Raw genomic sequence first — 27,355 nt, 5'->3', positions numbered from 1 at the left:
ATCTGGCACAGCATACAAGAGGGCCATATTTTACCACCAAATGGATGAAGCACTTAGATGCACTGTCACTGCAGAGGAGGCAGACAAAGTCACCTGGCAGTATTACAGAATCACAGAATGAACCAGGCTGGAAGAGACCTCAGGGATCATCGAGTCCAATCGTTGCCCTTACACCACCATGGCAACTAGACCATGGCACTAAGTGCCATGTCCATTCTTTTCTTAAACACATCCAGAGATGGTGACGCCACCACCTCCCTGGGCAGCCCATTCCAATGTCTAATAACCCTTTCTGTAAAGAAATTCTTCCTGATGTCCAACCTGAACCTCCCCTGGTGAAGCTTGAGGCTGTACCCTCTTGTCCTATCGCTAGTTGCCCGGGAGAAGAGGCCAACTCCCACTTCACTACAACCTCCCTTCAGGTAGTTGTAGACTGCAATAAGGTCACCTCGGAGCCTCCTCTTCTCCAGGCTAAACAACCCCAGCTCCCTCAGCCTTTCCTCGTAGGTCAGACCCTCCAGACCCTTCACCAGCTTGGTCGCCCTCCTCTGGGCTCGCTCCAACACCTCAACTTCTTTCTTGAAGTGCGGGGCCCAGAACTGGACACAGTATTCAAGGTGCGGCCTCACCAGTGCCGAGTACAGAGGGACGATCACTTCCCTAGACCGGCTGGCTACACTATTCCTAATAGAGGCCAGGATGCCATTGGCCTTCTTGGCTACCCGGGCACACTGCTAGCTCATGTTTAGCTGGCTGTCGATCAGCACCCCCAGGTCTCTTTCCACCGGGCCGCTTCCTAACCACTCTTCCCCCAGCCTGTAGAGCTGCATGGGGTTGTTGTGGCCCAAGTGTAAGAGCCGGCACTTGTTCTTGTTGAACTTCATGCCGTTGGTCTCGGCCCATCTATCTAACCTGTCCAAATCCCTCTGAAGGGGCTTCCTACCCTCCAGCAGATCGACACTCCCACCCAGCTTGGTGTCATCTGCAAATTTACTGAGGGTGCACTCAATCCCTACGTCTAGATCATCTATAAAGATATTGAACAGCACCGTCCCCAGAACTGAGCCCTGGGGAACACCACTAGTAACCCTATTGTGTCTGCCTGTTGCAGGGATCACCTCTACCTTCCTCTGAAATATCTGGCAGAGACCAAGTTACCTGAACCTGATCTTGTCTTGCATGTCCTTCTTAACTGTAGCCTACAGAAATGTATTTACGCCAGAGACATCCATTTCAGGGCATCGTCAAGAGCCCAGCTCCCTGTACAGTCACATTTTCTCAGGGGCCCAGAGTCCAGGTTTGGTGTGTAAGTAGGACACCTGAAGTTAGACAGTGCAACACTGCTTTAAATAGCTGATGTGTTTTCCCAGTCTGCTTAAATCATACTGTTTTGAGGAGCAGGACTATATGTGTGCATATGTCTGCTTGTCCATTTAGTATTATCTAGCATACTTTCAAAAATCTAAAAGCACTTCTGTCAACAGCTGCCATTTTATCCTGTGGTCACTCCAAAGGCACCCACAGTGATGCATGGTGCAGCAGGTCCTGGCCAAATGGAGCAGAGAGCCATGTCCCCCATTCAGCTCAGCCTGTGTGACCTGGAAGAAGAGCAGGGCCAGAAAGATATTTATGCCCTCACAAACCTTCTTTGGCACCAGATGATGCTGACATGGGGCAGAGAACTAGAATACGCTGAATTCAGGCCTATTTTGTCCAAATCCTCAAAGGCTAGTTGTGTTTGGATGTGACAGCAATGGCTTAGACCCCATAGGAAGTCTCCTGCATGGGTGTGGTTACTGCTAGATTTGGCTATTACACCTCTGAGACTTGCCTGGAAGATGTCCTTGTCTACCCTGGATGACATGGCTTAGTTTGCTCCTGTCAGATAACCACTTTAATGGAGAAATCACTGGTTCCTCTCTGCTCAGTTGTTCCTCTGCTCATGTGTGCTTTTGTGCAGTTCTAGGCACTATTCCCATTCCCACGAACATGCATAGAGACAGTGTCTATACTTACTGCCTGTGCATAGGCGCCATATGCTCCAAACTGGATGGCCATGGGGTTGAACATGCCCATTTGTCCTGCCATTTGCTGCATGCGTCTCATTGTACGCTCCTTGTCTGTATCTGCAAACTTCACCACCAGGCTTGAAGAGGCTCCCTGCAGGACAAGAAATAAAGGTGACACATGAGGGAATTAGCCAGGTACCCACTGACTCATGCAATCCATACGTCTAACACAGATTTGATAGCATGGGATCCAGACAGTGCTGATTTTTTCCATGCAACATCTCAGGCCTTTTGAGTTGGACCTTTGCGAGAGGATGAGAGCATCAGGAAGGAAGTAAAGGGCCCTGGAGGGCGAACAACTGAGGCCAGCAGTCTGGTTCCTAGTTTCCTCCAAAATTCAGACTTCCAGTCTGTCATTCATGTTCTTTCTGCCAAAGCTGTTGCCTTATTCTTTCAACATATATAAAACCTTCTGGCCCAGCAGGTTGTCCTCATCAGACAGCAAAGATTTGGACTCAGTGCAGCAAAATGTAAGAGCTTTTGCTGGATGAACATGGTGGGATTTGTGGACAGATCTATTTTGATGGAATGTGTTAGCTCTGTGCATGCCAGACCCCCTGAGCTGGTTCACCCTTTCACACTGTTGTGTCTTGTAACCCCCATATCCAGTGAAAAATCCCTTTCCAGCCTTGGAGACAGGATTCAGTATGCTGAGCAGAGTGTATGGCTCATCATGAAGCAGCATCACTTCAGCACTGTTAAACTAGGGGAGCAAAAATAGTACCTGTTGGACCTGAGTTTCCTCTCCATGAACGGCGGGAAATAGAGGCTACCACAAAAGACCCCTCAGTTAATGTTACAATTTTCCAGGAAAGCTTTACAATGTTTGGATTATGTCTGCAGTCACCACCAGTGCAGAACTACAGATGATCATCAGAGCTGGCTGCTGAAGTCTGTGAAAAACGTAGGGCTTTTGGGAATCAAATAAACCCTCTCCTCCCCAAAATGAGATGAAAGGTCAGTAACTGTGATTCTTAAATTTTTGATAGGAGGCAGAGATGGGAAGAGATAGATCTGCTTAGGAAGGAAGGCACTGATATTTTTTTTGTTGGTTTCAAGGAGGTCCCTAACTTCATGGGTTGGTTGGTTCCCCACAGTGCAGTCTCCCTGGGGGAAGAGGGGTGCAAGGGAGGGGGGATCTGGCAGCAGCCCCGACAGCAGGCACACAGTATCCTCAGGAGATGAGCTGCCACCGAGCCTGGGGGGATGGGCAGGTGAGCTGTCAAGTGACAGACAAAGAGCAGCTGAAATTACCGCACTCCCATGGTACGCTTCCCTTTTGACACACTGGTATTTGCTGATGGAAATACAGTCAGTGGGGAAATTGCCAGCTAGGCCTCTGGCCATGGCAGTAGAGGAAAACCAGCTCCATGCCAGAGGACCTGGGCTGTTGCTGGGCCCTCGTTTTCCTAGCAGAGGTAGGATAGCCTGTGATTGCACAGGGGGAGTGTTATTAACTGGCTTACACACAGCCCTGTGTACCTGTAACCAGAAAAAAAACCAGTCTCGGTGAAAGCAGGGTTGCTCTGCTACAAATTGGGAATAGCGTAGTAAACCACAACTATGGATGTACATATATATAAGTCCAAGCTATGCATATTCATTAGCTTCTCCAGATCCTCAGTTATGAATAAAGACTCGAGGAATTAACTTGATAAAAAAAAACCCCAAAACAATCTAAAACCACACAATGAGAGACGTTCCCCTGGATTAGCAGCTTGTTCTGGAAGAAAGTGATTTTCATTGGAAAAGAATCTTTCTTTTTGACCTGTTAGTCTCTCTCTAATAAATCTATAACCCACTCAAACAATGTGGTAAAAAGCAAGGTGTTGAAAGAAGTGCTTCAGGAAAACAAAGGGATGGAGAGATGAATGCTCTATTCAAGGGTGGAGAGCAGCCTTCACAAGTTATTGTTGAAGCAAAACAGAAAGTGGCGGGGCGGGGGGAAAGAAAAATATCTAGACAAAATTCCCCTGCGTTTCTGCTGAAGGCTGGACGATTTTCCATTTTTTTTTTTTAAATCACATGCTGTAGTTATTGATCCTTCCCCAAATCACACTCTTAATTGCAGCTCATCGACAAATGAATATTTTAATGCATACATTTCCTGCTAATTATCACCTGGACCAGTCCTTAATTAGATTTCAACACTCATTTAATTAACCCTGATCCAAGAGACTGTTTGGTAACCTGAATCTAATGATTTAAACCTATTTGCAGCTGTATTGGAGGGAGTCACTGGTCCACAGCAGATTGGGCTGTTCAGAGCTGCTGCCGAGGTTTGCAGAGCAGAGGCTGCAGCATGGTGGGCACAATGCAGCATGGAGGATTTTGAAACTGAATAAGGTGAATGAGTATTCATCTCTGCAAATGGCTTTTGAAGATGTGACCTGCTTTAGTTAGCAGGACAGAGAAGTGTAAATAAGTTGGTGTCTTCTTCCTTCCTTCCCGTTTTCTTTCTATGTCTATTTGCCCTGGAAATCTTAGGGCCAGAGAACTGCCTCAGGAAATTGCTGATGCCTCACACTGTTGAAAACCAAGTTATTATTGTAGACGGCATCATGAAAACATGGGTAACCTCCACATGAAGTTCTTGCCCCTGGAGTGTTCTTCCCTCCTGATGTGAGTCATAGTGACTGCACAGCAGCCATTTGACCCAATGGAATCTAAGACTGCCTCTTATGAGATGTTTTTCTGGGTTGCCTGTCACAGCAGGACTTCAGGCCTCTTTGAACATCACTATCATATACACAGGGCAGAAAGGCCATTGGCAAATAGAGGCAAGTTAGAGAACACACTACAGGGAAAGAGGAGAAAAAGGAGGCTTTTTACGAACGCTCTGCAATGAGATGTGCCTGTAAGCAGTTAAAGATATGTAGCCAGCAAAGATGCTGCATTGCTCTTGAATATGAAGACTGACCTTGGGATTGATGCTTTCTGTACCTGGTTCCTCATGTGCAGCCCTTTCACGTGGCCCAAAGGAAATCAGGCAGCAAACTCTATCAGATCACCTAGTGCAGGATTTTTAGCAGAGGAACCAAACAATGCTGTTCATCTACAGCAGAATAAGACTACTTTCTACTCCAGTGACTCCTACTAATCCACTGGATAACATTAGAAATGTCCCAGAACGGGCCAGATTTTCCGTGGGGTAAAAACTGCCTAGCCCTTCATCTGGACTGTTCATTGCTTCTGCAAGCTGTTAAACCATGGTGTAAATCAGCCGTTGCCTGCTGACAAAGGCAATAGGGCCTGTCTGCTCAGTCATTTATTAGTAATACATAATCTCCCTCTTGCTCTCTCCGGTTGTTGGACTGGACCTTCTATTTCCCCAACCCTCAAGAGAGTTACAGTGGGTAAGTCAATAATGTTTGAAATGTACCTTGAGGTCTGTGTGTTAACTCTGCATTTTACTGAGGGAAGGACCTGTTTATTTCTCTACCTTGCAGATCCACAGTCAAAAGAGACTATCATGAAAGTGAACATTCCTGCTGGTGCCTCTGCAATAGGTGACTTGGAATTGGCATTTATCTCCTTTCCCATCAAATCAACCTCCTTTTTCAAGTGCTTTGATATCCACTGATGAAAAGAATGATGTAACGGCTAAGTATTATTATGCTTTCCCTATTCTCTCTTGGGCAAGCAAGTCTACTTAATATGACTATCTTGCTTCCCGTCCCCCTCCCATGTGCGGTAATGAATTGCTCCCCTTAGTCAGCAGAGTCAGATGCTCTCTATGTTGGCGGGGCGAGGGAAAAGATGGAGGAAAAATCACCCTGTGCCACATTCACTTTGTAATCCCTAACCAGAGTCCTCTGTGGGAAAAACTAATTTCCCAGCCTGTCTTGATGTGTGAAATAAAGTCATTCTTGAAAACAGGAGCTTGACAGGTTGCTTGTGAAATTTCATATTCAACTAAAAATAAAATATCCATCCATTGATATTTCATTTAAAGGCAAAGGAAAACAAATTTTTGCCTGGTTGCTGGGACTGTTTCCCATTAGTTATGGCCTTCCAAATGGGGTGTATACACAAATTAAGCAAAAGCTTTTCAGGAGACCAAATAATACTCCAAGGCATCAGGAAAAGCTTCTTTTCCCTAGAACAACATTCCTAGGAAAAGTTTCATGAAGAAGTTTCCTTGCAGAACATATGCCTGAGTTTTCTTTTCCTGTCAACCCTGTAAGTCTCCTCTGACTCAGTAGGTTACCAATCTCTGCAGATGGTTAGACATCTTTTTCTTGAAAAACTGATGAATTTGGACCTAATTTGCCAAAGCCATTAAGTCATGTTTCATTTTAAGTTTATTGAATGTACCATGGGAGGTAAGCACACACTTAAGTACTTTATGGCAAGGGTCTCTCTCTCTCATAGAGGGGGACTTTTACATCTTGGTTAGCTCAAATGGAGCTAGTTAGAAGTTCTGGGTCAAAAATATATATAAAAAAAAGGCTTGTTACATTAAAGTTCCAGTGATTAATGCTCTTGAGTGTAAGAGATCTGAATGTGCAGATCCTATTAAGTACCTTCAAAAATGTCAGCAATGAACACCAGCCAAGATGCTTAAATGAATAGGTGCTGCTGGATACTTCGCATTTGGGCAATCAGACTACCTTCCTAAGTGTCACCATGTGAATGGCGTTGCTTACATTAGAAATTTTGCCTTACACTCCCTTTGTGACGGCAAAGCAGAGCTGGGAGGATGCTGATCTTCAGCAAGCCATTCAGGGTAGTATTTCCACACAGGGAAATATCTCTTGATGTTAGGGCCTGAAAGCCAGATGATTTCTCTGCTTTGGGCCCTGTCAGATCAGGCCATTTGGTATGATGCCTCCTAAGTCTGAAAACAAAACCAGATTTGTTTTGGAAATGCCTGTGTAACTCTACTGAAAATAGGGCAGCAGAGTTAGCCAGTGGGGGTTTGACCCCAGCCAGGGATTTTAGACAAGCAAGAAAGAAACTACTGTCCAATTAAAACTGTAGAGCAGAGGGAATTTTAGCTAGGTGGAAATGTAATTACCCATGCTGGAAGATGGCCAGAAGACCAGGACTAACATCCTCCTGGAAAATATGCTATGTTTTTCTGTACTCAGGGCTTCAATTTCATGTTTCATCTGAAACATGAGCACAATGGCAGTCACCAGGAACGATTTCCACCCTACAGTCCTAAGAGCTGGTTTAGACACATTTGAGATGAGAGTGACAGAGAGGGAGCAGGGAAAGGAGGCATTCATCCAGGGCTAGAGTGACAGACCCTTTGATAATGCTGCTCCCTCGGTAGAGGGGATTCTTCATGCAATGTCTAAGCAGAGAGAGTTGCTGCAGGTACTTCCCTTCACAGGTCTCCAGAGCTGTAATTTATTTGGAGTGGAAGCTTGATTTAGGTTTTACTTGCCCGTACACTCCTTAGCAGGTGGCTCTCTGAGCTGAAGTTATTGCTTTCCACAGGGCAACAGAATCATTGGCTCCTGGTAGCACTGTACCCAATTTTAATTAGAAAGAACTCAATATATAACCTGGGTATTAGTATGCCCCTCAAATCAAAGCCAGGTATCCAAACAACGTAAACTTCAAAGCAGAGTTCTTCAAGCAGCTCTGCGGTTTTTAGCTGTCTATGGATGATAAAAGTCCTCACAGAATCATTTGCCTTCCTTAATGTATTATGAAGTGGAAAGTGTTGTTTTACTGGTAGACTGGAAATTCTTACCCGGTACTTAGGAATATGAAAACAATAAATAATTCTTTTTTGTCTATTTGAAGAAAAGCTTAAAATCCAGAATTCAAAAGAAAATGTTATAAGTTTCTATTTCTCAATAAGAGGAATACGGTCTGGAAGATAAGGTATGTTCAGTTTTGTATATACTAAAAATATACCTTCCCTGAAAATATTCTTACAGCAACAAATGATGACTTGACATAATTTTTTTATAAATTATTATTACTATTAAGAAAGTATTTGGTAGCTGCAGCATAGAGTCCCATGAAATCTAGTACCTGAGTGAACTCTCCTTCTACCTAAATAGGCAAGGATGAAAATAAGAGAAGTGGAATAATTTCACAGCTGTAAAGTGAATTGTCTATTGTCACAGCAAGGCAGCATCACAACCAGGTATGGAGCCCCTGATTCTTCGAGGCTCTGCTCACACAAGATCCACTCTACCTTGGCAGTTCAGGATGAGCACATGAACAGCCTAAGATGACTTGGAAAGAAAGAGATGTTGAGGAAAGACTGGCAAGCTGGGGATATACATTTCAACTGTGAATGTGACATAAAAGAACATTTCAGTGCCACTGAGTTGCAAACATGCTGCACGTGCTGGGCATCCCAGATCACTATCGTGCTGTATGACTCTAGGCTATCATGGTGTAAAGAACATTGCTTGACTGGGATAGTAACAAGAATTTGCATTTTTGCAGCACATTTATATTAAAGATCTCCAAGCAGTGTACAACCGCAGGGTCATTAATGGGTAAATAATTCTGCTTGCAGGGAGGTGTCACCCGTGCTTTAGTATGATGAAACAGGTGGTCAACTGAAACTATGAGATGGTGTAAACTCAGCGAAGCTCTGCTGGTTTTGGTGGAAGAAGCAGCTGGTTTATGCTGAAGGATCTGCCCTTACTGCATTCCACTCCACCAAGACTGAAATGCATCTCCTTGCTATTGGGTGAGACTTCACGACCACTATTCCTGAGAGTACCACTTTGGGATGGGAAGACAAGCATACTTCCCTACCTGATTTCACTTGCCAGGGGATGTCTGAGGCAGTCATTGGTGTCTGGCAGGATGCTTCACATTTGTGAATTTGCGCGGATTTCAATTGAGGGTCTTATCTGAAAGTTATTGTTTTGATCTAAATACATCTTTGCCCTTTAAAAATTCATTTTGACCTTTGCAAAACCCATGAGCAGTTATCCTTCTTATCCCATTTGGAGGCAATGAATGCTATGTTTCAGAGGGAGTGAAGAAGCCTGGGGAAGATGGCGATTTAAGCCTGTCATGCCCCATGAGTGTCTTTGTTGTCCTGCCAAGTGCCTGTGTGGCTACAGAGGTGTGACTAGAGAAGTAAAGGCCATCTTTGGCGCCAGTATGATTCATACCCCCTGTCAGGCAGCCGGGCTGTCTGGATTTCTATTCTGGGACCCAGAAACATGTGATTTATTACTACATTTATGGAACAAGGGGGAGGCAGGGAACAGAGTCGCACGATATTATTTTTACAGCAAGAATTAAGGGAAATTATGGTAACACTGGGAAACTGCTGGCCCAAAGGTTGTAAAATCAGCTTTTTTGGTGGCCAGTAGTGGGGTGGGATGGTCCGTGGACCTTAGTTCCCCTCCAGTCAGAACACCCTGTGCAAAGGAAAGCGAGGCTAAGCTATCAAAAGCCATTGGATTTTGATGGAAGAAATGACTGCAAATTAACATCTAGGTATTACACATCCATTGTTTCTTTCATCCCAAAGGACAACACATGACTTTATAAATGGTGTAGCATATTCAGAAAAACCATTCGTTATTGGAAGGAGGGCCAGGCCTACTGCTGGTGAGTTATGAATGGGTTCCCAGGGTATTATTGTTTTTTAATAGAAGGAATGGGTGTGCTGTGTCTTGCCCTGAGTTAAACAAGCCAGTCTCTGTGTTACACAAAGACTTTGCATGGAGTGCATGTACTTTAGAGAGCACAAGATCAACCAGGAAGAGAAAAATCATGGGTCTGAGCTGGCATCTCCATTCTCTTCTATTAGCTTCTCCAGCATCAACAGTGTAAAATGAGACCTCAGCCTACTGCATTAATTTGAGCAGATGGACCCCACTCTGCCCTAGACTTTGTGACTTTGGGCAAGTAACTTCAGGGTAAATTCAGCTGCGAGGCATGTAGGGTGCTTAGACGCTGGACTCTCATCATCTTTCACCTGGAACAACCTTTGAAAAATCCCCCCTTTATGTTTTTGTGTTCATGTAAAACTAAAGTCTAATGACTTTTCCATTTCCTATTTACCCTGACAGCCTGAGGGGGTCAGCGACTCTCTAGCTCTCTACTGACTGTCACAAGGCAGCTTTTATTAACTGGGGACTTGAGCCCATGCTGGAATCTAAATGAGAGTAAATTTTGTTGGTTAATTGATGCTCTGAATCATGATCAGTTTAATTGTTATCTATTTGTACTACGGGTTTGTCTCAGGTTCTGTTTATGTCACCTGGATATTTTGAAAACACCCTTGGGAAGTGAGATGGTGGACTGACGGCTTCAAATTTGACCTTAATTCTATGTTTTCCAGATTTAAGTAAATATTAAGATTTAGATGCTCAAGTATCCACTGGTTGTTACTTCTCTGCTGGGACCAGGAATAAGAATTGCTGTGACTTTGGCTATGAACTGGCTAAATATACTGATTAATTATGTATAAGACCAGTTCCTTCCCAGACATTGTATTGTTGCTTCTTTGGCTTATCTCTCATGACTTGTCCCTTAGAGGGACATTTGGATGACCTAATTGCAGCTATTTTGGGTATCTATTCTAAACCATCAATTACTTCAGACAGACAGATGTCTCTCTGAGGGCCTAGTCTCTCTCCAACAGCTGTAAGAGAAGTGTAAATGATAAGATTACAGATGACCCCGAAGTTTTATATTTTGACCAAGACTTTGATGCAATTCAGCTAAATCAACTCTGGGCTTTAGCTGGTAAGCTGCTGAGTGTGGGAACTTTCCTGTAAGACATTTGTATGGTGCTTAGCACACAGCAGTTCCATGTAAGATCAACAATAATCACATTTCCCACAGTAGTAGTCTGAGAGGAAATCTGCTAGAGTTTCTAAGAGAGTGAAGAGCATGTTCCTGTTAAGGTGACACCTGCAAACATGAAGCTGTGGCCCCACACACCCACCTCACAGATTTCGTTGACTTCCTGAAGATGTGTCTTGTTGGAAGTGGAATATGCTACAAGGTTTGAACTGCAGTCAAACACCCCCAGCTTTGTGGAAATGACAAACCCTTCTTCTGAGCACTAAAGGCTGCCATAAGCCTGAAGGGAGAAGGGGAGTGTGCAGCTGGATGTGTGTGCGTATTTGTAAAGAAGGGAGGAGAGACAAGGAAAGTTTCTCCTATGAAAGAAATGATCCAATTTGAAGCAAGTCCCTCATGGGAAGCGCTGTGACAGAGGCTGCTCTGTTCCTGTTAATTTTCACAGTGCAGCTGTCAGCGGGTCTGTAAATAGTACTACGCGAAGCCAACACTTCCTATCCACACATCAACCATTCAATTAACAGAAGAACAGAAGAAGGAAATAAAGTGCACCACAGCCTTCTATCACGGCTTTGATGTTTCCCAGCAATTTATGAAAGTGTACACAAATCTAATTACAAGCCCCACTGCTTCCCATTTACATGGAGCTCCTCAAGTTCAGAGCTGTTTATATCAAAATAATTGTTAAAAATACCTCAGCTGATCTACGGCATTGTGGCCCCCCACTCACCGGAGCCGCCACGCTGCTCCTCCCAGGGAGTTTCTGCCGACTCAGCGCTTTGGTGTCAGCGTGCATGCATAATCACCACTTCCCTGCCGCTCTACAAGCGAGGTGCCAGGGCTACAACTTCATCATGCCCACAATGGCCTATTTTCCTTCTTTCCCCCACCTCCTCAGAGCTCCTTCTGCAGACTCTCACTGCTTTCCCTTCCATCCCCAATTCACCTAAATATTCCTCTGCTGTGTTGACAGGGGGTGAGAACAGCTGCTCGGCCAGTTTCCATAATGGGACTGTGTCTGAAGGTAACTTCACAGTGCTTTGCAAAATCGTAACTGCACTGTAGGAATGCGCAACAATAACAATAGCAGTCATAAACATGAGGCAGGGTTGGTTTCTTTGACGAGGTGCCTGAGCCTCCAAAGCCAGGAAGATGAGAACCGGTGCACTGTTTGCCATTATTTTGAAAGAGGGCCACCACACATGATATACTGACAATGACACTTGTTTCTTGGGGCAATTTTTGGTAATCTCATCGCTCTCACTTGGTGAACTAAACAGATGAAAAATTCCTCCAGCTTAACTAAAGGCAAAAATATCTTATGGTATGAGAGGGTAGATAGTACATCGTGTAAGGCAAGAAGATAATCCCTTCATCTGACTATTAATCGTGTTTAGTTGGGAATATCAGTGCTACGGGTGGACTTCTAAAGAACACGGTGGGCAGAGGTGGAAAGTTAGTTTTGTTCAAGCTGTTGTGTGATTCATATTTTCTTGATTAATAAAAAAAAATAAATACAATAATTACAGATCTAATTGGTCTGTTGCCTAACAACACCGAGCAATAATTGTGTAATTCGATATAGGTGGTTCCTGAACTGAGATTTGAAGTTGTTTTTGTCATTTGTGTTGATAAAAGCTGCACAGAAAAAAGTTGAAATGAAAGGCCCCAAGTTAACAAAGTTTTGGGTTGCAGTATTTTTTTTTTTTTGAAGTTCCACTAAGTTGAATTTTTCTCTGAAAAGCAGACATCTGTTCAGTGCTTGTATCCAACTCTCACATTTTCCTTTCTTTTCACAAAACCAAGGATTCCATCCGAAAAGTAATTTTCACTGAAGATATTCAGCCAGGCATAGATAGACTTGGATGCTATTGCCTGGATGTAGAAGAAATGTTGTGGTTTGACCAAGATGCTGCACACATCCATAGTAAAACAAAAGAAGACTTGGCCTGTCTGGTGGGGGAAGCCATCTTATAGGGTTCTGGAGGTCTTAATGGCCATAAATTTCATTAATTAAAGAAAGATATAGAATGAACTCAATGCTGACAATTAGTATGTCAGCCAAGTTCACAGTCTACCTAACTGATCAAGAGTCAGAGGACACATATGTGGTTTCAGAATCCCAAATAGTTTTAGCTGGGCAGCAAACACCCAGAACAGGATTCAGCTCCCCTTGTCTTGGACATGAAGTTAGGTGTCTACTCAGCAGGGAGGCAGATGCCTCCATGGCTCAGTCAGGCAATCTTAGACTACATGTCTGAGTGATGCGAGAGGAATCATCATCAGACAAGAGGCCAAGTGAACAGCTTCAATATCTGACTGGTGGATAGTGTTAGCTGGTATAGAGTCACCCTAGATCTTTTGCTCCAGCAAGATTACTGTGTCAGTGACAAGTGCAGCAGAAGGATTTCAAGGTGGCAAGGGTGTAACACTGGTGATTAAAGGCAATTGTAGATTCAGAGACATCTGCAGGACGCAAGTGTTTTCAGCTTTTGTTTTTAAGCAGTATGGGTCCTTTTTCATTCTAAGTTGCACTTCAGGTGAAGAACCACTATTCTGGAGCTGGCAGACCATAGGAATCCAACACTTAAATTAGATAAAAAGCACACTTCTATTTGCATTTTGATTTGACAGGTTTCAAAATGTATTTCTGTAAAATAAAATTCCTCCAGAGGTATCTATTCCTCTCTATTGATTATAATAGAAACTTAGACGACAAACACTTAGATGACAACCTCAGACATAGTTCCTTATCTTCTGGATGTCTCAAATTAGGTAAGATGAGTCCCACCTCAGGTATTCGGACTAGTGTCATTATGGAGATTAAAATTAAGGAAAGGAACAGGCATTCCCAGAAGGTGATTTAGCCCATCCTGGCACAGATAGATGAAGGGAAGAATGCACGAATCTCTAGAAATGTCTCTCTCTCTCCTTTCTGTATGAATTCTAGAAGATGTTTAGAATAGATTACAAACTTTTAGACTGTTAAAGCTAAATCAAATGAATCACACTCCACTTCTTCTCACCTCTATGCAGAAAATGTAGATAACAGTAGTGTTCTACTCCTTCCAGGAACTAATTAATAACGAAAGAAATTCTGAGGTGCCACAGTGGGCGAGATGGTGAAAAAGGTGCAACAGTAGTATAATTTTTAACCCTGTGTACTTTCTGTGTAGGATAAAGGCTGCTGCGGTTTAGGTATGCATGATGAAGTGTGGAGAAGAGTTTATTCTGAGTGGGTGGATGGACAAGGCCGTATCTTAGATGTGTTAGAAGTGTTGTGCAGAATGACTCTTCAACATTTGGCTGTCACCTGGATATGAAGACATGGAGAGAAGGAGAAAACCAAGCTGAAGATGATGCCTAGGTAGGAGCGTAACTGACAGGTAGGATGATAATGTTGTCCACAGTGACTGAGAATGGGGGCGGAGGAGAGAAGAGACACAGTTTGGGAGGAAAAGTTCAAGAGCTCTGTTTTATACATATTGAGCTTCATCTGACAGCTATATATCCACTAGGAGATGCTGGAAAGACAGGCCAAGATTTTCGTTTGGATAGGAGTCAGTCCTGCAGTAGAGAAGTTAGATTTGCTAGCTGTCACTATAGAAATAGTAGCTGAATTTGTGTTGGTGGATAAGGCTGTTAGGGACAAGGCTTGGATGAGGAAGGGAAGAGAATCACACAAAAAGACCTGTTTATGGACAGTCTTTGGATGGTTTATGGGCGGGGAAGAGAGACAGGAGGGGTCAGAGTAACCAAAGGTAAAAGTACAGGGAATATAATTGTTATAAATATATTATAAATACATGCAAAAGTACATGAAAATTATGATCTCTCACAAAGGAGGACATGGAGGTCATGTAAAACACTATTGTAAAGCTGGTGAGTTGATAGCTGATATGATTTAAAAAGACACCAAAAAATCTCTCTTGGCAAGTAGCTACAGAAGGAACTTTGGGCCTGCTCAAAAGTAAGTGATTTTGGTAAAGTTGTTTCTAAAAGCAATTGGTTGTGTGAAAATTGGAAAACTGTAGACCTGCTTGGTGGGCCCTTAGGAGAAACAAGTGCCTTGCATAGAGAAGTGGGCTTGTGACGGATGGTGGTCAGGCACCTGTCCAAGGAAAGGTTAATTAAAAAAAAAAGAAAAAAAACTTTTCATAAAAGAAAGTTGTCTTTTGAAACTATTAGGCAACATATGTTGTGTGAACAGGAAGTCACAGTAGAGCAATAATCCTGACAGCTGTGGAGAAACAGGAGTCTGCTGCAGGAACGAACGGCTCGAGACCTGACAAGAATGATGATGGATGCCCCGTTGGTAGTACACGAGGACAAGGCAAGAGACGTTTAAATTGGCTGAACCACAGGAACAACTTTGAGTTGGCATCACAGCTGGACTAATGAGGACAGTCCTAATGGCGGGAGAAATGGGAGGGGGGACTGAAGGAAGATGGCAGCAATGCACCGCTCCTTTGCAAGGACGAGGGCTACGTTGCTGTCTCACCACGAGGTGGCTGCATTTCTCTGTGAACATCCAAGCCCTGAAAGAAGCTGCACACCCTGAAGCACCACGAAAATGAAATTGGGAACTGAGGTCACTAGCAGGATTTGGCCCATCTCATTCAAAGCACCTTAAGCATTTTGAGGCTCTGTGGGGAAAACAGTGTGTGCTCTACATCTTGATCAAGTGGCGGTCACTCAGCAGGTCCTCACCAGTCTGCTGAGCCATGGTAACTGCCTCTGTGCCTGCTCATAGCCCATGGGAGATATAAGTCAAAGCCACATAACTTAGCTTATAATGAAGAGGATGAAATTAATAATTTCTACTTGCTTTTCCTGTGAACGAAGGGTAGGTGCATAGGCTGCTGCTGAGGTTCAGCCAATTCACAGAAACTTGTCAAGCCATGGAAATTTGTGAGCCTGGGATGTGCATCTAGTAATGGTTAAATTGTGGTGCTTTTTCAGATGCCCAGATCTGGTTATTCAAGAACATTTCTGTAACAGGTATTTAAGTCAAATAAGTCAGCAGGAAAAATGTTCCCATAAAAAACTGACCCATGAAATGGCCAAATTCTTCATTGTTTTGCACATCCTAAGCTCAGCTGATGTCAGCAGGGTGGAACAGAAATTTGCTCACAAATGGTCAAGAGATGAGTATTTTTTTCTTATCTGAAGTGTTCTGAAAGTAGGAAGGATAAAGGGCTGGAGAAGGATAAGGATATTTTTAGTATACTAGATCTAGATAAAATCTTCATCTCTCCTTGGGTTCTATCTGTTTTCTCCTGTCTTCCTCTCATCTCTGTCATATGAGTTTGCAAGATATTTGGGACAGGGACTGACTTTTTGTTGCACCTTTTTGTGGTACCACACCCTATGGAACTGCAATTCCTGATTGTCAGTTTGTAGACACTATCACTTCTGGTCAAAGTTTGAGAGAAAGTCACTAGAAGTACCTCTTTGACTTGTCTCAGGGAAGATGCCAAGAGTATTTCACTATGGGATGTGAGTATCAAGCCCAATATCTGGTTTTGTTAGAAGGAGTCTTTTAGGAAGAGGGTCCTAAAAGAATTGTAATGCTTCAAAAAATTGAGACTCCCATCTTTGAGGAGATTTTTTCAGTAATGTCAATGGTAAACATGTACCATTTTTAAACTGATTTGTCTAAGATGGGGTTCCAAAAAATGAAATCTTGATGATTTGCTACTTTTAGAAACCTTTTCCCCTGTAAAGAATTTTCCGTTTTCATCCTTGCAAAGATCTAGAGACAATCTGCCAGGACCACTTTAAACTTATTTGGATAAATTCATGAATTTACATTAGGGTCTCTTACTGAAAGGGAGATTTTACACTCTTAAATATTTTTTATTGAGCTTTCCTGTACTCTTTCCAAGTTGTTGGCATGCTTCTTAGCCTTTCATGATTTACACTGTGAATAATTAGTAATAAAAATAATATGCTATTATAATAAACCAAAACATGTTGGACCAGATTGTCTTTCCTTGCTGACAGAGGAATGCCTTGCATTCCTATGTGCCTCTGTAATGGTGTACAAATATCATTTTGCATATAAAATACATCTCCATTTCTATTTTTCTGAACTATCAGGCTTCAAACCCATCTTACTAGATATTTGTCCAAGTGGAACAATCCCTCAGATATTTCCTGGAAGATCCAGTAGCTGGTCTGACTGTCTTTCAAAAGTTGGATGTAGGGGACTACATTTATGCCTAGGTAAGCACTTTTGTAGTAGCAGTGAGAAGCGCTCATCACTGTGTGATTTGTCTCTAGCTTCTAGTGCCATCACGTGAACATGCTGCTCTCTGCTGAACGCCGGCAAAACGTTCTTTATCCTTCACCTGGAGTCAGGTACTCTTTGTGGAGGGAAAACAAAGAAGCCCTTAGACACAAGTTTCTACTTGATTCATCCTTCTGAAACTTGAAAGGTTACACTCATGGCGAATTTGACCCAATGTTTTTGGCATCTGTGAACCATATATCTTTTTTTCAGGTCATCAAAACTACTGGTGACAGGACACAGCACCCCTTGGGGTTCTGCACCTGTGTGAAATGACAGTGTCATCCAGGCCTTTCCACTGAGAAGTTAAGCACACCCAAGGCCCTGAATGCCTGAGCTGTTATCCATCCTTCCTGGAAGATGAGTTGCAAAGCATAGATAAATCATCCCTCCTCCTCAATCAGGCCACAGGGCAGCAAAGGCTGGACTGATCCCCACTTGCCCATGTTACAGAGCTACTCACCGGCATTGTCTGGCTGCCATGCAAGGCATTGATCGCTGCTTGGGCCTCTGCATGTGAAGAGTATTTCACAAATGCACACCCTGGAAGAGGAAAAAGAAGAATATAAGAAAGGTTCCATGGGTACCATGAAAGTCCATCCAGCTGAGTATCCTGTCCTCAGAACTGGCCAATAAAGATTGTTGTCGGGAAAGTATAATGGGCAAATGTGCTCCTGGTTATTCCTTTCCAAAGTCTAGTCATCAGCAGCCTGAGGACCTCTTAAGGCAAAGCTGCATCCATAATTCCCACACTGCTTGTAATGGGCACTGATGGACATAAACTTAGCAAGCACATTTTGAATCCACTTATGTTTTGACCTCCACAGCTTCCCGTCGCAGTGTTGCACAATTTTACAATTTATTGAGTGAAAATGAATTTCATTTTGTTTGTATTGGACTTAATGCTGAATGCTCCTCCCTCTGGTGTTACGAGCAAAAGTAAGGAATTGTGTAAAAGTTATCAGAAAGCTGCATGTACTTGTTACAAGCAACCAGACAGCTGTACAGAAGGCATTCATATTACTTCAAATCTATAAAGTACCTTATCATATCACTGTCTGGTAGAACTCCATGACAGACTGCTCAGAGCTTGTCTTGGCTTGAAGCAGCTTTGGTCTGATAAAGCATGAGAGATCTTCTGGTGAAGAAACAGGGGTGGGAGAGATCCGCATGTGATGATTGCCATCTTACCACCACCAAAATTTGAATCTTGGTCTTTCATAGCTGCAGAGCCAGTGCCTGTGTAGGTGTTCTCCTCTGAACATTAGAGAAACATAGGCAGTGCTTCTCCGGCCTGCATTGCCATGTGAGGAATCTCACACTGAGCTCTTACATAAAGTTTTAGGGCAGAAAGGTGCATTTATGGATATGTGCTAGAGTGCAGAAATGATCAACATTTCAAAGGGTCACACGCACCACTAGAGTGGGGGAAAGCATTGCTAACACTCTTAGCTACAAGCAAACTGACCCAGAGAGAGGAAGAGTAATTTCCATTTGCTAAGGCGGTTTTTGGAACAGATTGGTAGAGATCTGAGAAGTTCTGTTTTCCACCCTCTTCTATTACTACCAAAGACTTTTGAGTTTTTAATCAATTTGCAAAGCCCTAGCTGTTTTCCTGAAGGGGTGCAGATCACTGCACAGGGGATGCCAGCCTTGACAATGGGACAGCTCTCCTTTGTTACCTTTGCAGCATCTTTAGAAGGTCCACATACCCTTAAGGATCCATACATTGCAGGGTGAAAACTGCAGCTTTAGAACACCCCACTTGCAAACTAGAAGAATGAGCCCCAAATGTCTTCAAGATCATCACTACAGGCTGATAGAAGTGAGATTGAAGAAAGCAGTGGTAGCCCCTTCCAAAAATAATACACACATGAAATTAGCTTACAGTTAGGAGCCCTTTGCTTTGCATTACCCCCTCAGCATTGTGTGCAGACTGTATTTCAGGAAAAGCACAACAACTGTTGCTAATAGTTGGATCTAATTTATAAGGAGCTGAGAGGAGACAATCATGAGAAAATGAGATAGATAAACTTCAGCTGGAAACAATAGGGATCAATTATGACATAATCGCAGCCCAGCATTCCCGGGCTCCTGAGATACTGTGCCTTCCTCTTCATTAATCAGAGATAATCCCGAATTAGGGTGTTTAATTATTTGCAGAGATTCTTTTGTACTTTCTGCCTCTAAAAAGAAGATGCTGATTAGCAAAGACACAAAAGCTTTCCAGCTCCAGTCACACATTGCATTTAGAGCAGGATTTTTGGCTGCAGTGTTGCTGAAGGCTTCACGCTCTCCAGGTGAAATTCACTCCTGTGATGAGGAACCTGATGGATCAGTGGAGCTGGATAAAGGTGGGAATGAAGGGAGCAGTAGGCATTTATCTCGTTTAATGCCTAAGATGTTAATGGGATCCCTCCTACTGCTTCCAAAAGGTTTTGAGGTGGCAGGACAAGTGGAAACTCAGCTTTTGCTGGTATATGGTGGTAAGACAATAGCAGAGATCTCAATATTTTGGCCCTTCTGTTTGCATGTTCAATGGAATCACCTCTGTACACAATATCAGAAGTGTACATAATATTTTTCCCTCCTATTTTCACCAGAACTGACTCCAGGACCTCATGAGCTGAGGATGTGAGTCATGCCACCCTCCTCAGAACAATGGTGTCCCATTGGTAGGAGCAGATCTGGAGTCTGAAGGGATTTTGACACACAGAGAGACAGATAACCTGTGCTGAACAGGGAGATACATGTGCTCAAATGTTTTTTCTTTCCTTATTTCCAGATTATAGTGCTGAAAGGGTTGCTCTGACTGTCTTGTCAGCTTAGAGGAGACAGGGTCTAAGGTTATAATTGTAGAGGGTGTTAAGACTCCTCTTGTGGAACCTCAGGTGCTGTGGGAGACCTTTATTTTCTGAGTTACTGAAGCAGACAACTGCTGAATGGAGAAAAAAAAAAGGGGGGGAAAGGTGCTGTCCATTGAGCAGCAGTGCAGATCCTGTGGGTCCTGCTGGCTTGCTGAACTGGATCCACTTCAGGGTCCTCACCTGAGGACTCTTGCACTCCTGGCTGCACACTAGTGAGCTCTAGACAGAGGGGTACAGGAAGGCTCCTTCCTGTCCCACCTCATCCAGGAGAGACAGGCTCTGCATTCCCCTTCAGGCAGAGACATGCCTCAGTCCCAGATCTTTTGATACTTGGTTGCACGCTCCAGACACTGTGCCTACTCCCGAGTGCCTCATGCAGGAGGTATTTCTGCAGCCCATGAAGGGCATGCCTCATGGCTCAGGACATCACCCATGGCTTCAGGCAGCTTTCTGTCTGTGACTGGCCTGTGGGAACATTCAGGTTGGAAGCTGGGACCTACCTTCTCAGAGCAGTGCTTCACTGAGGTACCTGGAGGACTTAGAGGCTCACCACAAGGATGCCTGGTGGGGCTTCAGGTAACGGGTTGGGCAGGACTGATTTCTATGGGATCTGATTGCTATCTGGCACTTAGACAATCTGCTTAGATCTCAATTTAGGTGGAATCTAAGCCTTATGGGTTTTACCCAAAATAAGTAGCTCACAAACAACGTGTGTCACATATTAGTTTCTAGCAGATGGAAAACATTACAGACTGGGAATAACTTTGTGGGAGTTGTGGCTCGCCTGACTGTCTCCTAAGATAAGGGCACTACTCTTAAGTTTTCTGTTGGATTGACTGCTTTGTGTGCGTGTGTGTGTGTATGTAACTGCATGTGTGTAAATTAGGAGCTTCACACTCTCAGTAAATAGCACCAGCAAATGGAAGTTGGTAATATTAACTCTGTCAAGGCTCAGTATTGATCCTGAACAGATCAGTGAAATGCAAGCCTGAGACTGCAGCCCGCTAGCACTAATAATTAAACTGGTTAGCAATATGGAGCTGCCACTCAGATTCAGACTTATAATGAAATTGTTTAAGGAAAAAAAAAAATAGAGAAAGTATGAATACAAGCCTGTGGGTTGGATCTCCTTTGGAACCTGTTTCCTACAGATCTCATACATTATTGCCTTTATTATTACTCTGTTTAACTCCTTCGTCGTTAGATTTTGTTCCATACAATCCCAGGTAGAGGCAGACAGACTTTTTTTTTTGCCTTTCCCCAATTTACTGATTTGTTCAGCAAATGGAGTGCTTAACTGCTTACCATTATGGTGACTGGAGCTCTTCTAGCCAACCTACCCTACTGCTTTCCAGAGGGGCAGCCCCTGCCTTTGAGTGTCATGAAACTAAAGTAGCCACACAATTGAAGAAGGGTGCCCACAGTTTATTTTCAGCTATTTATATCAGGAAGACTGAGCTTTGCTGACTTATATCAAACCGCTGCCCTATAATGCTGGTGTCAAGTCTTTTTTGGCTGCCAGTGATTTTATGGAATAGCAATATCTTTCTCCAGTGTATCACTATGATTTGGATTTTTTTGCCTCCCTGTTGCAAAAATATGCTGGTTGATGTTGTCACATGTCAAAATATCTGGTGAGATATGAACTGCGTCAGCAGGACTGGTCTCTTCCCTGGTGCTGTACATTCCAGCAGAGTTTATGATGTATTATATGCAGATCAATATTTAATGGACACGTTATACTGTCAAGAGAAGAGGGCTTCCTATTCAAATTGAAGTTACTTTGTCTAGAGAGTGACAGGGAAAAAAACGACACTCTCATTCAAGAGAGAAGCCTCGTTCTTGCACCTGGGCTGTAGAAAAGGTTCTTTTGTGCTATCCAGGTAACAAGTGATGCAAAAAGTGGCAGAAGGAGGTAAGGCACCTAGTTTTGCAATGAAGCATTTGTGTGCTTTGAACGGTAAATGAGTGTAATATTTAAATCAGCACCTGAACCCTTGTAGTTATGAACACCGGCCAGTGTGTATCTAGGCAAAGAGTAACTGAAGAAGGGGAAGACCTGGGGCTGGTGGGTGAGAAATAAGCAGAGATGGTGGTGGAGCCAGTGAGTCAAGATGTAAAGTAGCAACCTTGGCTTTGTTTAAAGAAAGAAGGAGCCTGTTCAAAGTGGTGGGAAGAGCACATCTTGAGCCAACGTAAAGGCCCTGTGTTCAGAAGGGAGGCTCTGCCCTGAGAGCAAACAGTAATAGGCATCAGTTTGCATGTGGCTCATTGGGGGCATCTGTTTAAGTGCAATCAGCTTTTTCTTCTCATGTACAAGCAAACAGTGACCAGCAAAGAAATGGCCTCCCTTGGAAAATGTGACCCCTCCTAATCTAAGAGATGCTGTCCTGGTGGCTCCTTAATGACTTTGTCGCACGAGAAAATGATATGTACATTGAGACTGGGTCTAGCTTGACACAAGCTGTCACCTTACCTTTGCTGTTGCCATCGGGTCCCCGAAGGATTGTGCACTCCTCAATGTTGCCAAATGCCTCGAATAGCCTGCGCACGTCGTCTTCTGACTGCTGCTTATTGAGCATGCCCACAAAGAGTTTTCTATCTTCTGGAACAAAATAAAGAGATGCTTACCATATTTCAGGAGAGATGTGAAAGCCAAGATGGCTCAGTATCACATGCAAAACAAACAGTGATTTCATCGAGGTGACATATTTCAGAAGCTGCTAGTCTTTTCAGGTGGCTGGCTTGAAAAACCTTAATAGCATCTGACTTTTAATGCATACTTGAAAATAATTTGGCAATTTAAAAAAAAAATAAGAGTGAGGTTTGGTTATATATAAAATCTTTAACTGCTTCTCAAAACCTGGGTACTGAAGTCTTCCAAATCAGCTTTTTCTGATCAATTTTTGCAGTCAGCTTGCAACAACTGAAATGGCAACATTGCTCAGACTGTGATCCAAGAGGAATGTGGATAAAGATAGCATATAGAAATAAAGTCCAAGTGAAAAATAACATGTTAGTAGCCCTCGCAATACTAAATAAGTTGCAGGAAAAAAAATGTTGAGCAGAAGCCATTTTAAATCAGGATATAGCGGAAGCCACAGCCTGTAAATGGAGATTTGTCATTCATCCCCACTCACAGACACATACCTTGCAAGTCTGGATGAGTTTTTTAATATATTTTTAAAGTTCATTTGAAATAAGCCCAAAGTTTTTGAAACATATATTGTTTTTTGAAACATAAAATTAACTATGATTATTAATATCTGAGAAGATAACTCAAGCAGGTGGTATTTCATGTCAAAGCAGGATGTGGTCTGCTCGTAGATAGTTGTATTTTTGAATGAGGAAGGCAATTTATACTTCGACTTATACCACATATGGAGATCTTCAGTCCAGAATGAAACACCTTCAGAAATGTCAGTGAAAACAGACCAAAGTAATGATTGCTGAGTTGGTAGAAAGATCTCAGAGGGCACTGAGTGATGCCTCTAGATCAGGTTTATGTTCAGAGACTAATACCATCACACCAAGGAAAAAAAAGAAATTTACATAGTTTACATCGTTTATGTAAACAGGCCATTTACACATGATTCATAAATGTCTTATTTATCATTCATTACACAGTATGTAAATGTGTGAACCAAGATTTTTTTTCAGAGCAGTTTACAGAGCAGATGTAACCAATTTGAATAAATATATGTAAATAAATAAATAAATAGTTTGATTTCAAAATTTATTTATTTTTAATGCACATGTTAACCTAAAGCTGAACAAAACATTGGTTTGCAACAACCCTTTTCCGGATGATTAATTGGGTGATTTATGTCACTTTTGTTCACTGAGAAATCATTGGTGTACGCAATCTGTTCTGCTTCAACAAGTGTTTGATCAAAATTCCCCTCTCCAAGAAGCACCTGCAAATTGGTAAATTACTTTATAGCCTTGGATGAGGATAATTTTTCATGCACTGGATATCGAGTAAGGATATTAGGAGCTTTCAATCCTGCAGTCGAGTTATCCACGTGAATGAAAAGTGTACTGCCCACAGAAAAAAAGGAGTTATGTTGCCTTCATTTAGACTGCTGAAATGGTAGGAAAAATAGGTTGAGGAGGGTAGATGTACACTTCTGATTGATAGGGGAGAAAAACAGGAATAGCCTTCTGATAGACACGTTAAATCAAGAAATATGCCTACTTTATGTTGGAACTGATTAAGCAAAGGGACTTTTCAAGGTCGTTGCTGGCAACACAAAGTCCACGCTTTAATGATCCACAAAGCCCTAACTAACACCCTGTTGGTTGTCCCCACTGACAAGAGAAGGTGCTTTGGAGATCTGAAAGGTTTGTTTTCTTGATGGCAAAACCGACGTACAAAACAGACTCTCAGAGGTGAGGTATAAGCCTTAGAGAGGCAACTACTGAAGTTGAGTGCACGCTCTGCGGGGCGTCTTTCAGTCTAGGGCCAGACAAAGCCCTGGAGAAAGAGTCCAGTCCAAATGCCAGTGGTTGTCCAGATATTGGAGGAAAACCCACCCAGTGAATGAGACCAGCTGTTCTGGAAATGGGAGATATTTTAGGAGGGGGGCAGAGCAGCGAGAATGAACTGGGAACACTACCAGCAAAAGGCTTTGCCTAGAAAGTTTGTGTCTAGTAAATCATTCCAGCACAGAGAAAGTGTCTCTTATATTGTACTTTATATAGTTTCCCCTGTTTCAATTAAGCTGCATCAGCAAAAGCACTCCTATAGCTGTGTAACTGTATTTTCACCAGGCTTTTTGCTAATATAAATGTATCATTAAAAAAAAATCACATCTCTCCTCTGTCAGCAAAACTCTCTAGTGTGGAACTGGCCTGAAACTGCCTTGTCTGGATTAGTTTGTGCAAAGCTAAAACCAGTTGTTTTAGGCACCACTTTATTTTATATTCTATTCTATTTTATTTTAATTTACCTTTTTTTTTTTTTAATTTTAGTCCCTTTTTCTGCATCTCTGCAGGACACTAAGAGTGGTGGTGCCTGTCCCCAGGGCTGGTGGGAAGAAGACGTGATGCTTTGGCAAGCTGCCCACAGGGTGGCCATAAGACCACCAGGAACAGGCTCTGCCAAGGGTGAGGACCACCTTCCCCAGGGGCCGCTGATGCATCCGCTCCAGGGGAAGTGGCATGAAGGGGTCTCTCATGGCCAGGCAGGGCTCAGCACTGCCTGGACATCACCTCCAGCCTCGTCTTCAAATCAGCACCCTGTCTCCCTCCTGAAAAACTGTGCCTTGGGTTGTCAGGAGAATCATTTTGTCACATCTGCTGTCTCAGAAAACTACACAATCACACACTCAGCTGATAAAAAATGAGTCAGTTTAACAAGGTTTTTTCTCTGAGAGGTTCTTCTAACAAAAAGTGCTGCGTTTACCTTTCACATCCCAGCCCTGCCAGGGAGCTCGACAACGCATTTTAGCGATGCCCCTCACACATCTCAGGTGGGAAGAGAGAGGGAAGGGTCCAGCAGCTGGGACCATTCATCATGTTCCAGGTCTTGGTTAATGAATTTATCCTCTAATGGGCTTGTACGAGCCTCTTTCTTACACCGTGACTGTCCCCATATGCTACTCTTCGAGGTCCCAAACAAAAAGCTAATATGCCATGCACCAGGACAACTACTTCTGCTTTGTAAATATGTCTGAATAAGGCCATGAGACTGCCAGAATAAAATGAAGAGAGGATGTGCTGGTCTCAGTGGGGTGTGTCTGAGCATGTGTGCACACCACAGGTGCTCGCCGCCAGACTTCTCCTGTGTCCTCAAATGAGAATGGAGGGCAGTACCTTGCTGTACCATTGCTCAGGCCACTCTACATCCTACAGAAACAGAGGTTTAGGCTGCACACAAACCTGGAGCAGTCCCCAGATCAAGCTGTACCTGAGCTCTGCCTGTCCGTAGGGTGTAGGGTCCATCCTTACCACCCATGATCCGCCCCGCTGAGTCCCATGTTTCCTCCTCTTTCAGCGAGATATTATTCCAAATATATGCATCTCAGGACCCACATCTGAATTTTGGAGCACTGGGCAGACTCGATGCTATCATCCTCATTTCAGATTGTGGGACTGAGGGGTAAAAAACCTTCAGACTGGGACCACTAAGACCTAGCCCCAGGGAAAAGTGAATACACAGTCAAGAAGAACAGAAATACCACTGTCCAGGGGCAGAAAAAAGGATAAAAAGAGGTCGGGCACCAACACATGATCTGGGATGCCCTCAACATGAGCTGTGGGCATGACCGTGTGCTCCAGCCTAAGCTGGCCCATGGCCATGGGAGAGGGAGTGGTACCTCACAGTACCATCCTGTCTTACACAACAGAGGTAGGTAGCCATGAGGAGCAGCCTCTATCTCCTCCCCATGAGGGAAATCAGGACAGTGAGCTTACTTAGCATGTCTAAGGACAGGTGTGATGAAAACCTATTCTATGCAGCTTCTTCAAGGACACACAAGGCCATGCATCAAGTATTGATGCATATCTGAGCATCTCCCCTTTGCTTTTGTCAGGAAGGGCCAGTCCCAATTTCTGTCTATTACACACACACCCCAAAGTGACAATTTCAGTTTCTATCTCATGCCCAAATATTACATGTTAGTGAAGAAACCTTGCTAACCTCGCTGCAGAGGCAGCCCTTAACAGCAGCACTCTGAGCAGTGACACTGCCTTGCAGTGTGGGGGCTGAATGTGGTGTGGATGTAAGCCTCTTCTCCACACTTTTTTGTTTTCCTTCATTAGTGTTCACCCCATTATCAGTCTTTCCCCACAACCTGAGTCCATCATGCCTGCTTGGCCCATGGAAATAACCATGGGTGGCTATTTCTCTGTGCTGTGGTGCCCAGAAGAGCCGAGGAAGTTTCTGCTGGTGCACCACGAAGTCCTCACCATGAGTGACCTGAGGCACTCCCATAATATTGAAAATTAAGTTCAACTCAAGTCTACCTCATTTTGCCATCAACAAACAGTAGGAGCCAGCACTTCCTGTTCCTCCCAGGAAGACAGGTAGGGAGAGAAAGGCCACAGCAATGACAAACCAGAGTCCCCAGAGTTGTCCCCTTGGTGACATCTCCCATATCCCCATGAAACCAGGCTCCCCTCTTCTTAGCCACTGTGCCAGCTGCGGAGGCTTGTGCCCGTCAGGAAAAGCTGGCTGCAAGGCACAGGAGTGAAGAAATGTAACTTGTCAGAATAATATACAGCATCTATAAATCTCCCTGGCTGTGTTTATACGAAGCCTTGGCACCTTCCCCAGTGCAAATAGGGGTTAAATTATTCCCTGTTCTATTTGTATTTAAATGTTATGTTTCTATGATAAGCGTAAGGCAGAGGTGTCAGACGGGTCCAGGCGAAGG

The 27,355-nt window shown here is 43.5% G+C and overlaps 1 protein-coding gene across 18 annotated transcripts in view; it reads right to left on the bottom strand.

Moving 5' to 3' along the window:
- Positions 1 to 27,355, bottom strand: part of CELF4 (CUGBP Elav-like family member 4) — a 703,740-nt gene that overhangs the window by 59,156 nt on the left and 617,229 nt on the right. For 9 of the 18 annotated variants that reach the window (XM_068422675.1, XM_068422655.1, XM_068422661.1 and 6 more), the window contains 3 exons: positions 22,453 to 22,581; positions 17,573 to 17,652; positions 2,017 to 2,160 (listed from right to left, as the gene is read on the bottom strand). In XM_068422675.1, coding sequence (XP_068278776.1) covers positions 2,017 to 2,160; positions 17,573 to 17,652; positions 22,453 to 22,581 — 353 coding nt within the window. The remainder of the gene's footprint in view (positions 1 to 2,016; positions 2,161 to 17,572; positions 17,653 to 22,452; positions 22,582 to 27,355) is intronic. The other 9 variants (XM_068422658.1, XM_068422662.1, XM_068422669.1 and 6 more) reach the window with 3 other exon arrangements.

Source organism: Nyctibius grandis, chromosome Z (assembly GCF_013368605.1).
Source record: "Nyctibius grandis isolate bNycGra1 chromosome Z, bNycGra1.pri, whole genome shotgun sequence".
NCBI lineage: Eukaryota > Metazoa > Chordata > Aves > Nyctibiiformes > Nyctibiidae > Nyctibius > Nyctibius grandis.
Note: the sequence above shows the minus strand (reverse complement) of the source record. Positions and strands in the feature narration are given on the sequence as shown.